A 13,598-nucleotide genomic window follows, 5' to 3' on the forward strand; every position below is an offset into this window, starting at 1 on the left:
GTATTCTGGGAGCGTTCGTAAGGCCTGTCTGTGCTGCTTCAGGCGTGGGGCATCCCTCGTTAGGAGTAGGGTGATACCTTTCGTTTGCCTTCAGGCAACGCTATGGGTTATTGTAGGTTTGTAGGGAGTGTCTTAAGAAATGCTGCGAGTGGTGAGAAGGCGTGAAGTGGGAGCTACTGCGGGGCAGCAGTATAAACCAGGAGATGGATCCGGTGTGCCTGGTAGATCAGTAACAGAGCTTGAACAGCAGCCAAAGCTGAGGAGAGCAAGGTTTCTGTGCCAGCGTGTATTTCTGGTGACCGCCGTTCTGATTTGCACTCCTACGATGGGTCCGTAGTTCCCTTCCCACCCGGGAAGTCGGCTTCCCCTGCCGCCAGGCGCCCAGCTTCCTCCTGAAAGGTGTGGAAGTGGAAAAAACCTCAGAATTTGGAGTCAGCCGCCCTCCGCCTTCACCACTGACAAAGGGGGAATAAAGCACCGAGCAGCTCGATTCCGGGGCGCTGCTCTACGCGAGCCAGCCCTAGGAACCGGGGCTAACTGCCGTGGGTTATTCCTGCCTCGTCTTTGCCGCTGAACAGAAGCAGAGAGGTGGCCGTGTGCGCTGGCCGCGAACTTCTGATGCGTCTCGGATCGGCCACCTTCCTGCTTCTGTTGGTGTGCGGCCAGGTTCTTCTAGCAGCTGGCTCAAAATCTACCCCATCCCGATTTTTTGATGTAAACTAACATTTTAGGTTGTTTTATGGGCTTTTCAAGGAAATCTCTATTGACTTTTCAGTGTCGAGATAAAGTGAAGTGAACAGCATGTTCCTTAAGAAGTGATTGCTGTCCTTTTGTAGCCTTGGGCTTGTAGCGAGTATTTCAAACCGCGTTAGATCGCGGTAGCTAGGCGCGGGCGGCCTAAGTAAGCTGCATCGCTCCGTTGTCAGCTGCGCCCAGCCCACTGTGCTTTGCAGAGTCATCTTAATGGTTTCTTTATCTTGCTTCTGAATAGGTGCTGCTACAGAGCAGAAAATGAGGAGAGGGGGGCCCGGGGGTGCGGGGGGCCGCTTGTGGGCCCTGCGCCTGGAGGGGGGGCGGAGGGCTCGCAGCCCGGGCCCCCCCGCACGCCGACTGCGGCGAGAGGCTGGGGGCGAGCCCCGGCTGGCGCTGCTCCTGCCCGCTCTCGGCAGGCGCCGGGCGCGGCCCTTCGCGGGCAGCCGGCGGCGGGACGGGCGCGGCCTCCCCGCCCTCGGGGGACGCGGCTGGCGCCCGGCGCCGCGCCGCTGCGGGGAAGGACGGGGCCGCCTTTTGTCCGCCGCCGCCCCCGGCCGCCCCCGCCCGCGCGGGGCCCCGGGCGCCGCCCGCCGGCGGATCCGGCTGCCACGTCCCGGCGGGGCGGGGCCGGGGCGGGGCGGGCGGCGCGGCCCAATGGCGGGGCGGGCGGCGGGCCTGCGCCCTGGGCCCCGCCGCGGGGGGCGGGCGGGAGGGCGGGCGGCGCGGCCCCGGCGCGCAGAGCCGGCGCGGCCGCGGACCGGGGCGCACCATGTGCGGTAAGGGCCGGGCCGGGCCGGGCCGGGCGGCCCGGCGGGGGGGGGAGAGCGGCGCGGCCGCCGGCTGCGGGAGCGGCGGCCCGGGCGGCGTGGGCCGGGTGCCGGCCCTGCGCCCCCCCCCCCCCGCCGGGGAGCAGCGCTAGGCCGGCCGGTGCCGTGCCCAAAGCGTGCCGCGGCGGAGCGGCCCGGCCCCCGCCGCGCCCCCGGCGATGGGGGCGGAAAAAAGGGGCCGCCCGCTGCCTCGGCTGTAGCGAGAAGGGGCCCCATCTCCGTTATCTGAGAGTGTCAGCGTCTTGTCTGCCGTCCGCATATGTTTCTCTGGGGGAGGCGTCTCGCAATGCATTAATAACGTGAAAGGGCAAATTCTCCCGAAATTACGTGCAAATGCGGCCGGAGCGTACAAAAGGCCAGCGCCCTCGGTCTGCGTGAGGCACGGCAGTGCTAAAAATGCGCCGTTTCCTCGGTGCAGAAGCCTTCCGGGCACTTGGTGATGTTGGTGGGTCTTGGTTCGGTGGCGGGGGGTGCTGAGGGTGGTGACGGGTGGGTTTATAGGTTGTAGTTTTCAAAAGCAACGAAGTGACTTAGGAGCCTAAGCCCCAGTGGACGTCGGTAACGTGTACGTTATAGGATACAGGCTTCACCGGTAGCGTTTCCAAACGTGGCTCTGGTCCTATCAGAATAACCACTCCCACTTTTAGACGGAAAGTGTTTATTGTTATTCCTTTAGGCATTACAACTTCTGATGTGGATACTCGTACGTTTATTCAAGTTTACTGAGTGTAGGTTTTGAGGCAGACAGGTGAATTGGTTTAAATGAGGCTCAGAAGCGTCCATGGCAGGGTTGCGCACCAGCTCATCCCGCTCTCTTCGTACCCCCGTGGAGCTTCCCTGTGTTGAGCACATGCCTGAAGTGAACGGGAGCACAAGCCAGCGAGGCTTGTTCTCCAAAGCCACCGACGTACTTTCTACTCCTATGTGCCGTGTTAGTACAATTACTCTATCTTATCTCTTGGACATTGGAATGTAATTTATTCTTTCTCTTCTTCTTTCTGTCACATCGGCTTCATGTTTTCCCATGGAAATTTATGCAACAGTGATCTGTTGGCTCTTTTTATTTGTCTTTCCACGTTTCCTTTTGGTTCCCCCCCCCCCCCCCCGCCGTATTTTTATGTGCAAAATTAAAACGGTGCTCTAAGCAGGATTGTGGTTTTTATACTTAATGTGCAAGTTGACATTTCTTTCATTGTTTTTGTGAGATTGAGCTGGTATCGCCTTCAAACTGTCAAGTCTATGGAGCGCTATGAAGAGGCAATCAGAAATTCATAGTTCAGCTTACATTTAACACTATGTTAATTTGTGTTAAAAGTACAAAGTGGAGCAAAGCTAAGAATAGAAGGGATAATTATTATTATAAATAGCTTGCTGCAAGAATAGGGATGGTTTTGGTGCCTCGTGCTTGCCTTATTTGAGGTCCAGCCTTGGAAATGTGCAATGTCAACATTCTGCTCTTCATCTTTTTAACTGTGCTAAGCCCTGAAAATACTGTGGGTAGCTGCTTAGTTGCATTGAAGATTTAGTGTGTTTCTCCCCTTTTTGATATAAGCAAAGTTCTTCTTGGATATTGAAACATTTTATGAAACAGTAAGAAAAGCATCAGGGATTATTGGTGCTGTTGTTGAGTCTTGTTCTGGGAGCCAGAGATAGAGTGAAAAATGTGAAGAGGAGAGCATTAACTGAGGATGTTAATGCAGAAAAATAAGCCTTGGAAATTGAGGAGCTGCTGAATGCAGGAAGTGCGTGGCTGGAGGCGGTTAGGGTTTTTGTAGGGATCAGGAGAACTGATTGTAGTCCGAGGGTGCTACCACATGAACTCTTGTGACTTGTGGTTAAGCGCAGTTGGCAGAAACAAATGTACACGGTCTCCTCTGCTGCTGCCGTTCGCGATCTGGCTGGTGAGCACAAGGCAGAATTGACGGTGGCCTCGGCTCGCGTTAGGGAATGTTAATTGCAGTGGCAGTTTGGGGCTTTTTCCGTGCAGCAGCAGTAGGCTCCGGCAAAGGAACACGGTGAACAAATTGAGGCGTTGCCCTCTCAGATAGTCCTGCAAATGTCATAAATAGGCAGAACTGGCTTGTAGGTACTCTGGGGACTACACTAACAAGGCTTAATTGTCTCTCTTAACTGAAGCGACAGTAGTCTACGTCTTGGAGTAGAGGGCTCTGATTGCTCATGCTGTGGCTTCTGCAAGGTCTGAGTGGCCGTGTTACACGGTGTGGTGACAGCCGTGCAGTCCCGGTTGCTTGTGTGAACCCTCAGACAAGGTTTCTGTAACAGAATTGTAAGTCAGGATATGCGTTGCTTTATGTTGCCACGCTGTCTGGTGGGTACGCGGTCCACGCTCAGATTTTTAACCAATTCATCTCAGATTGAAAGGTAGTTATTAAAATGTGGGTTTTTTTTTTTTTTTTTTTTTTTTTTTTTTTTTTTTAAAAACGGTGACAATGCTGCTATTGTTATCTGAGTTCTCCCTGTGACAGCTTCAAGGTTGGAATTACCAACACAATGTTTTCAGCTTACTGACAATCTGATGTTGAGCTTTATGTGTGCACAACCGTACGAACTCCGGTGATCTGATGTGCTCGTACCGCTTGACAGGTAAAGGAAAGCAGCCTCAAAGTTCAGTTCCTTGACGCCTAGCATAAATGACAGGTCTTCTGTGTAGACGTGCTGGTTTTTTGTTTTTAATAGCGTTAGTGAAAACTAGGTTTTGTTCTTGGTATGTATTACACACTGCAGTTTGAAGACTGGGCTAGGTATAAATTGGGTGTGCTTTGGTCTGAATGCGCCAAACCAGTTCAATGACATCTATGAAATAGTTTGGAAAACAGGTTTTTCAAGGTAGCCAGGCTCGATAGACTGTTCTGTAAATAAGTAAACCTATCGTATGCCATGACTGTTTTTAACAACAAAAAGGGATTTTAGGATTTAGGTCTTGTATTACTAGTGATTACTGAAGATAAAAACGGGCTTAAGAAAGACTTGAGTTTCAGGTTTTAGGGTTGCACGGACATCAGCGGGGACTGCCCTCCCGCCTGCCGAAACGCCGTTTGTACACCTAGGTGTATGCCTTTCTGCGAAGCAGAGGGTAGTGGCTCTTGCCCAGACCGGGTCCATAGAATTGACGCCCTGGTGGTTTACTGCAGGCAGGAGCAATCTTGTCCTTTTTAGCTGGAGAGAGGGGTGCGTGCATGGGTGGGTGGTAAAAGAAGCATCCGGTGGACAAACGTGGTTCTTCACTGGTGGATGTTTTTCTGCTTTGCTTTTTTCCCAGCGCGGACTTGGTGAATTGAACATAAACTCTCCCATATACAGCTAGCAGACATAATAACGATAGTCTGCTTGTTTTTGACCTTGAGCCCGTTCAAACTGTGCAGAGTTAGCGTTGTTTCGGTACGCAGGGGTTGGCACAGCGTTCTACCGAACCGCCGGGCAGCAAATCATAGGAGCCCGCTCCAGCGGGTGTAGAGCATCGGTTCTGGGCCTTTTCTCTGTGCTACTGTTAGTATCTGTGTTAGAACTTGCTGCTACTGCCCGGTGTCTCCCCTGCTGTAGTTTGAAGATAAACATTTTTATCACTTTTTCCCAATCTGTAATGTATATTTATGTATGTGATACCTGGTAGCCTGCATCTGATTTGTTGAAGGCGTGAGGCCTGATAATCACCACCAGGATAAAGGGTTGTTTGGAATTGCCAAGTGGATGTACTGATAACATCGCCTATTGAAATGGGTTTAGCAGTGTATAGTATGGTATAAAGGAATTTGTAAATCCGACAGTAAACCTAGCCTGAAGGCTTTCTGCTTTTGTGGGAAAAGGATTAGGAGAAGCTATTCCGGAGTAACTTCATGTATTCAAGACACTGGAGCAGATCCTTTATTCTTACCTGGAAGTGGCGAGTTGTTTCATTATCCTGTAAACTTGCCGTGAAATAAAGGAACATGAGCACCGAAAAGGTCACAGGAAAATGAAGTTCTCAGAAATAGTATTTTAGTGATGGTCAACAATAGAAATAATGAATGTCCATTTGGTAAAAATGCTATTCTGTTAAAATCCGTCAACTGGTTACAGGGAATTCTTTACGTAGCTGTCATTAAGAAGGCCTAGGTTTTGTGCTTGAGTGTTAAACATCGATTCGAAGAGAGAGTTGAGTTTCACAAGCAGCTGAATACCTGTTCCGCTGGTGGTTCACCAGGTAAGGTTTTTCAGGCAAACCTGCAAGAAAGGAAGTGTTTTGTGTTCTAAAGTGCATTGCTCAAGATATTTCACTTGAGAAGTATACGCAGGACTTCCTACTATGGCGGGTCTTAGTGCGATTCAAGAATTGGATGATAAGCTGACATGCTTTGAACAAGTCTTTTCAGTCAATGTGCAAAGTCCTGCGTTGAGTTACCGGTTGAAACGTTTTATTATGTTGTAAAGCGTGACTACTGTTCTAATCCTGAAGTATCTTAGTGTCAAGTCCTGCAGGATATTAGTGTATTCCAGATAGGGGTATTGTGTTTTCTGAGCCTGTCAGGTAGAAATTCCTGTAGTACGCATGCTGCTGTCTTATTTTGGCTGCGAATTCACAATTACAAACAGTGCTGAACGAGAATGAAGTTCACAGGGCTTTTCTTTTGGTTTCGCATGGCACGTGTTTCACCTCGAACAATGCCACCTCAAGGCTTGTCCAAGTAGCGTAATTAAATGTCATTCGCATATCCTGGTTTTCTGCAATGCTTCCTCTTTCTGGCTTGTTCTGGAGCGTGGGTTTCAGAGGGCAGGTGTGGCATTATTACTGGAAAACATGTGCGTCTAAATGGTATCTAAATGGTATCTAAATGGTATCTAAATGTGTAAGTTGGGCTGAAACTGAAACTCCTCTTTTCAGGTCTGCTAGCAACCTGAAGTTCACGGTGGGTTGGTTTCAGGAAGGTTCTGCTTGGACTGCAGGCTTTCTACATTTTCGGCACCTGGCATCTAGGCTGGCAAGGGGGATAAGCTGGTGGTGCACCAGATGGGACCCGGATGGAAATTGGCTAGATTTGCGTTGGAATTTCGTCAAAACCAACATGTTTCCATTGACTGTTGTGATTTAAATGAATTGTCACTTTGACAGAAAAGTTGGCGCTTTGTGGCAGAATGCTCCCCGTGGAAGCCTTCACGCAGCTGCAAAGGTCTGTGCCGTTGATAGCTTTTCATCTTTCGAATCCTGTAGATTGATTTGAATATAAGCACAGGGAGGGAGAGAACAAGGCATTGTGATTTGGAGAAAAACAAGTCTCTGGTGTGTGGAAGAAAGGTCTTTTATGGTCTAAACTGCAAGGTAGCGTTGCTGTGTGCCACCCCACGTCTGCCACGTTCCACCTCGGAGAAGGCCACGTTTCGTAGCTGGATGAAGCGATCCTTTGTTCAGCTTCTGAGTCAAAAGAGGTTCTTTTCTTGAACGGCCAGGGCTTTGCGTCACGCTGGGACGTTAGGTGTCACCTGAGCGCCCTTTGACTCGGCACGGCCGCCTTCCTCGCTGCGCGTTTACACGGATGGGACCGCAGGCTTGAGGTGTAATTCCAGAGCGAAATTTTATCTGCAGAGCCCCGGTTGGTGGCTGCTGGGAGACATAAACGTTTCTCAAAAATACACTTAGATCAGTGAAGCAGAACAAGCGTTTAATGCTTTGGGTCTTTTTTTTTCTCATCGGTGTTTCTGTCGAGGGCAGTGGAATTGTACTTAAAAATGGAAGTGATTACAAGATGTGATTGCTCATATATTCCTGAATAATCCAGTAGTTAGAGTAGAGCCAGTAAAAATGCTGTTTCCTAAATGTGGATTGAAACTTTCTCCAGCTATGAAGAATCATGTCGTTATGAGGTGTTTGAAAAGGGGAAAATGAAATGCATTTGAAAATATTTCCAGTAAATGAAACTGTTATTTACACATAATTCATCATGATCAAGTGTCATAAATGGGTGATAAGCCTTCAAATATTTGATTTTAGCTTGCAGATTAGTAAGTCACGCATTTAGGAAGACTCGTGTTCATTTTCAGCAGCCTTATTGTCCCATTTTTTACTTTAATTATGCATCATTTTTACATATTATTCTATTTTTTTTCCATTTTTTCCTGTTTTCTCTAAGATGAGTTTTGAACCTGCTTGTCTTCTTGCCTCCTCATTTGTAAAATGTATCAATCACAGGTGAGTTCTTAGAATTTTATTTTCATAGTGGCATCTCCATTATCGCTCCAGCTATTTTCCTGTTGAGATCTAAAAGCTGAACTGAATTGAAACTGAATCTCCCAGTGTTTACATAGTCGTCCTCTTGGAAGAGTGTGTCTGCATATTTTGCAATGTTAATACTGTATTTGCATTTCTTCTGGTTGGCTTGCTTTTCATAGTCCCTGGGTTTTCTGATAAGGAGCACTGAATTCTTGGGTTGGGCTTTTTTTTTTTTCTTTTTTTTTTTGTGGCATTCTTAGTCTTAGATTCAGATTTTTTTTCTGCAGTTCTCATGAATGATCTTAGTGTAATTGTGCTGTAATTAATAGTTTTTTTCAATGCCTGAGACAAATGCCAAGTTGGCTCCTTTCTAGGTAGATGTTTTCTGTTTGTTTACAGTACAAGTAGAAATAAACACTATGGTTTTTCAGTCTCATTCCAGATGAGCCATCCCTTCCTGGAGGAAGTCGGTTCCTACTTTGTGTCCATTCAGTACCTGGCATTTTGTTGTACGCTGCTCGCAGCTGTGATCTGTGACAAGGAGTCAAGTTTTGGGTTGTTGTTGGGGTTCTTTGTTTGTTTGGTTTTTGCTTTTGTTTTTTTAAGTTCAGGTGTAACTAAACTTGCTAAAATGTGCAGAGAAAACAGCATTCCAAGCCACTGCCTGGTTTGGATTCAGGTTTAACAAAGATGTCTAAAGTCAGCCCTGCCTAGAGGGAAATAGTTCTGGTTTTAAGCCCTTTTTTTGGTTCAGAATAAGTTGCCATCCTTGTGCCAGAAGCAGGATGGAGACTAACATGATCAATTCACATTTACAAAAGTATTTTATGAATGGAAACCGAGTTTCTGCCTAATAATTGTGCCCATCTATTGAGTTAGACTTTTTTTTGCATGGAGGACTTCATTTTAACGGCCTTGCTGGGGTGCCGAGGGTCTGTGTGGAAAGCGCTGTGCAAAGTGATCTTCACTGGGGCTTTGAGCGAGACGCTGTCGTGTTTCTTGGGTGTCCCCCGCGGCTGCCGTTGGCGGGAAAGGACTTCCAGGATCTGCCTCGCCGCGGCCAGCCTGACGTTCAGACTCCAGAGCACCGTAACGCTCGTCATCGGTCCCCGTTTGCTCAAAAGAGCATATCCCCCTTGAGTGGCCGTTGGTGGTGTGCCGTGGTAGCGGAATAACTGAGTAGGTAGCTGTGTGCCCGGGCGGGACTGGCCGTGCCGTAGCGAGATAGCTGCAGTGCCGCCGGGGGGAACGCGGAGTGCGTAGCTGCTTCTGGAGAGCTGTTTGACGGGGCCAGCGAACGCCGGAGCGAGGAGCTGCCCGGCGCCGTCAAAAAGAGGTGTAAGGCTCCGGGGTCTGGTGGGAACGGGACCCTCGGCGCGTGCTTCCAAGGTACGTAAAACACGGAGAGAGGTTTCACCTCTGAAATTATTTAGCTAATTTAGAAAAATGTAAGCGGTGTTCATGTTTCCATAATTATTCATGCTGGTTATAATTACGCCTTCTGAAGTAGCTTTACTTTGGATGCCATGGTAGGTGGCTTTGGCGTAAATGGAAATGTCAGGAGCCGCTGGAGCCCAGCGTGCCTTTTTAAAGACATCTCGTGTGCTTGTTTTCTGTGCTTTGTGGGACACACTCGTTATTTTTATGTGTAACGCTACCACTGCATTGGGCGGCTGTTTGGGAGGTTTCCGGTAAATATGGAGAGAGGGGCTTTTCCAGCTGCCTGCTAATAAAGCAGCCTGCTTTGTACTCCTGTTGTAAGACCTGGAAGCCATTTAAAGGATTTTGGGCTGAAATGTGCCGTCCTCCAGCCTGGATGACAGCTATTTGGAGTCAGTTCACTTGTAAACAGGGAGGTTGCTGTTCGCCTGAAGAATGCGGTTTTTAGAAACGGAGTGAACTAAGTATCTCAAATTGGAAAACTTTTTTTTTTGCCAGAAGGGTGGGGAGGAGGGTTTGGAGATGGAGAGCGTGGGGGAAGTATCCTTCAGAGGAGGCTTTTGAAATACAGCAGAGGCTGTTAGCTGCTGTTAGTGGTTTATTATCTGTTGAGGTTTTAGCTGTGAATCGCGAGGTTTGTGGAGGAGGACCTCGCCCTGTCCCTGTAGTTACTGGAACCAACGTTCGAGTTGAACAAATGCCATCAGGAGATGGCAGCAGCAGGCCTGCGTGCGTGATTGGTTTGGGATGTCAGGAGCAACGGAAGTGAAACTGCAAACTTTTATAAACTTGGTCCTGATAGTCTTACAAGCGGTTATCGGAAAAGGCTTTGAGTTTGGGGGAAATGAAGGTAGAAGCAAAAGAAACCAAGTAAAAAGCTCCTTTTATTATTTTTTTTCTTCATCTGACTAGGTGGTTTAAGAAAGAGGAACAATAGAACGTGCATCTAATTTTTTTCTAGCAACGTGGAAGAAAATAAGCGAGACACGGTATGCTCTTTTTGCAGCAGAACTGCAGGGAGATGTAATTTGCAATGCCGGTGCTTTGGGAGTGGGCAGATGAAGCTTATGACAGACTTATCCCGAGACCTGCAGCCGAAGTCCGTGGAAAGGGAGAAGGAATGGGAGAGCGTCAGAACGGTGCATGGCTGCGTACGACCTCGTTGTCCCTGCTCAGGCTAAAAAGTCCCTTGTAAACGTGTCGGCACTCTGCCCTGTGGTATGCAGTGCATCCATCAACTCTGAATAGCCCATATTTCTACTTGTAAACTAAATTAAGACATCAGAAGGCTTTGAATTATTTAGTTTAATTCCAGAACACAAACAGCTTAAGAATGCAGTTTTTCAAATGTTCTTTAAAATAATCTGTGCGTAAACATGTATATGTTCCAAAAGTCATCTTGGGAGTAAAATTTTTCGCACGAATACAAGTTTGGGAACTGTGAGGCAGGCTGTATGGCAGCGCTGTCGGGAAAAAAGAAAAGATCTGGGATGCCTTTAAAAGGACTTCGTTTTTGTGTGCGTGCGACTGAACTCCGTTCTCCTCAAGAGGTTTTGATAAAGTTTCTCAAGTGACAAACCCTGAATTACCAGCCGCTTACATGGAGGGATGTTTGTGTGAAACCTGTCTTGCTTTTATTCCATGCAGATGTTTTTCTCCTTTAGAATGTTAGACAGGGTGAAACGGTAGATTTCGAGCACAGCTATTTCTGGCATCCTGTAAATGTCTTCTCATGCTACTGCTTCATGGTGGCACCGAAGGAAATATTTCTGAAATAGAGCCATAGTTGGCATTAGAGATGTAGGAATTTGTGTGTCCCCATCATTGCTTAAAAATAGAAGCAACAATTTATCTTCTTTGCAACCTACAGGAAAAATAGCTCCATTAGTTTGAGGGTGTTAGTTTGCATGAGTTAAATGATGATTTTTTTTTTTTCTTAGTGAGTCTGTGGGAGGAACTTAGAGAAAGCTCTTCAAGGAAGAATCCCCTTCGAAGGTGGTTCTTCAGCACGCAAAGCTCAGTGGTAGGGAACCTTGAATTTTTCATCTGGAGTGGTTAGTTTCCCGTCGACTGCATTGTCTCCCGAGAGCTCGTTCCATCGTGTAGGTCCAGCTCACGTGGAAATTTTTTCTCCCATCGCGCCCAGGCTTCCCCTGTGTGGTTGCTGTCAGTGTCATGAGAAGGACGCTGGCATTTTGTGCTGAGTTTTGATCTCTGAAATGTTGGTGACATCTTCTCCGCTGGCCCTCAGGTGGGGTAGGGAAAAGCTGCAAACGCAGCGGCACCTTCCCGCAGGGGGTTCTCGGCCCGAAGGCCCGTTTGCGTTTTAACTTGGCGCACATACTAAGTGGGTGGCACATAGGGGGTTTCCTCAGCTGTGATTTTGTTATAAGATTATGCTCCTTTTCCCCATACAGGCATCTTTGCTTACCTGAACTACCATGTTCCCCGGACAAGACGGGAGATCCTGGAGACCCTTATCAAAGGGCTCCAGCGGCTGGAGTACAGAGGCTATGATTCTGCAGGTAGCTCTCCCTGAGCAACAGTGGCTCTTTTTTGAATTTGGGCTTGTAAATGATGATTTTTGCAGTGTGTTTGTGAATGGTTTCTACTGTCTTCTGCTCTTGAAGAAAGCTGAAACAAATTGAATGTGCCTGTGATCATGTGGTCAGAGGTTTGGATTAACTTTCTTGCTGCCTGTTATCTAAGGCTTTAAAAACAAGCACCTACAAGGTGACAAAGGGAAAACTCACTTCTCATCTGAGGGGTTTCTTGCCTTTACTTGGAGGGTCGGCCGGGGGGAGAAAGAGCACTGTAAAAAAAAAAAAAAGAAAAAAAGCAGTATTTGTTGACTTAAAATACCATGATATACTTTCTGCACTTCACACTCTTTCTTCATATTCCGTGGCGGTGCCTAGGTGTGGGAATCGATGGCGGAAACGACAAAGACTGGGAAGCTAATGCTTGCAAAATCCAGCTCATCAAACAGAAGGGGAAGGTGAAGGCTCTGGACGAAGAGGTTCACAGTATGTACTTCCCTTTCGTTCTTTGCCTGCTCTCCTTCCTTGAAATGTCCCCTCATCTCATTTGCGTTTTGGATATCCCCCATTTTACCCAGAAACACTTATTTCCAAATAACCGCCTATCAAGTGCCAGAGGTGTAAGCACTTACACGTGTGCTGTGAAGAACCCGGTGATCCTGTGGATGTTGTCATGAAGTTACAGAGAAGTCCTGATTTCTCAAGATGAATGAATCACATCCTATTAAAATAAAATAGACCCAAAATACATTTTAGAGAACAGACGGAAAAAACCCAAACAAAAAGTTCCTTAAACTGGGGAAAGGGGAATTACTGGGAGATAATTATCAGAGACCTGGAGCTTGGGCAAAAAAGAGAAATGCTCTAAACACTTCACCGGTTGAATTTTAAATTTTCATACGTAGTGCTTGTCCCAGCTAAAGCTGTCCATCCGCGTAGCGATGGGCTGAGCAGCTGGCTTCAGGAAAGCACTCGTGCGCATGTAACTGTCAACTTGATGAGAACGCAGAGCGCGCGGCCTTCTGCGCCTGTTTCTGCCTCTTTACGTCCCTTCATTTAAAGGTTAAGTTCATTAAATCTGTGCAGAATGCAAAGAAACGCAAAGTTGTTGGGTGTGGAATGCAGGTAAGCTGTGTGAGAGTGGGAGGATGCTTTTCGGAGGAGTCAGGATCTCTAGTTTGCATTCAAGAGCCGCTCTGTTGTTGCAGCGTAAGTTTTTTTAAGCCACGCGAGTGTTCCCCTCCCCGTGCAGAGTGCTGTTTGCCCAAAAGGAAGGCGGGTAGATCTAACCTTGGGGTAGAGGGAAGCAGGAGCTGACGAGGCCAGGCGAGGTGGTATGTGCGTTACAGAAACAAGATACACAAAATGTTCCTGAAGAAATGTTTGCCTGCTCAAGAAAACTGCAGGATACACGGTTTTAAAGAGATTGTGGAGACACTTGTGGAACAAAAGGAATCTTTTTTCTCAAAGAAATACTAAAGTTAATGGTATGCTTCCTAGAGACAAGGGTTAGGGATGAATATCCTAACCGTAGTGGTACGTAACCGTGAAATGGGCTGGTTCGGTCACAGCTGACAGCGTACGGGAGGCGACAGGAGGGCAAGGTGCACCCCAGAGAGAGAAATTAAGGTTGGATTCTTTCTTAAAAGTTGGTTTTTATTTTGGCGGGGTGCGGAACGCAGGGAGGTTGCTTGTGTGCATCCGCATTCTGAATCCCCTGAAAAGACGCTTGGTGTCTTGTTGGATTTGCTGATTCTGTTTCCCTGCCTGCATTGCTGTCCTGGGGACCCTGGGGGCCTGGTGGGACTCCCACCTTGACTTTGGGGTAGGGACAGC

General features: G+C 47.9%; 1 protein-coding gene across 7 annotated transcripts in view; it reads left to right on the forward strand.

Moving 5' to 3' along the window:
* Window positions 1-13,598, forward strand: part of LOC309601822 (glutamine--fructose-6-phosphate aminotransferase [isomerizing] 1) — a 142,051-nt gene that overhangs the window by 103,023 nt on the left and 25,430 nt on the right. For 5 of the 7 annotated variants that reach the window (XM_082334987.1, XM_082334981.1, XM_082334983.1 and 2 more), the window contains 2 exons: window positions 11,640-11,747; window positions 12,141-12,248. In XM_082334987.1, the coding sequence (XP_082191113.1) occupies window positions 11,640-11,747; window positions 12,141-12,248 (216 nt within the window). Of the gene's footprint in view, window positions 1-1,465; window positions 1,530-1,821; window positions 2,026-11,639; window positions 11,748-12,140; window positions 12,249-13,598 lie in introns of those variants that run through there. The other 2 variants (XM_082334986.1, XM_082334985.1) reach the window with 2 other exon arrangements.

The sequence above is a fragment of the Platalea leucorodia genome (assembly GCF_965183815.1).
Source record: "Platalea leucorodia genome assembly, chromosome: W".
In the NCBI taxonomy this organism is placed as follows: domain Eukaryota; kingdom Metazoa; phylum Chordata; class Aves; order Pelecaniformes; family Threskiornithidae; genus Platalea; species Platalea leucorodia.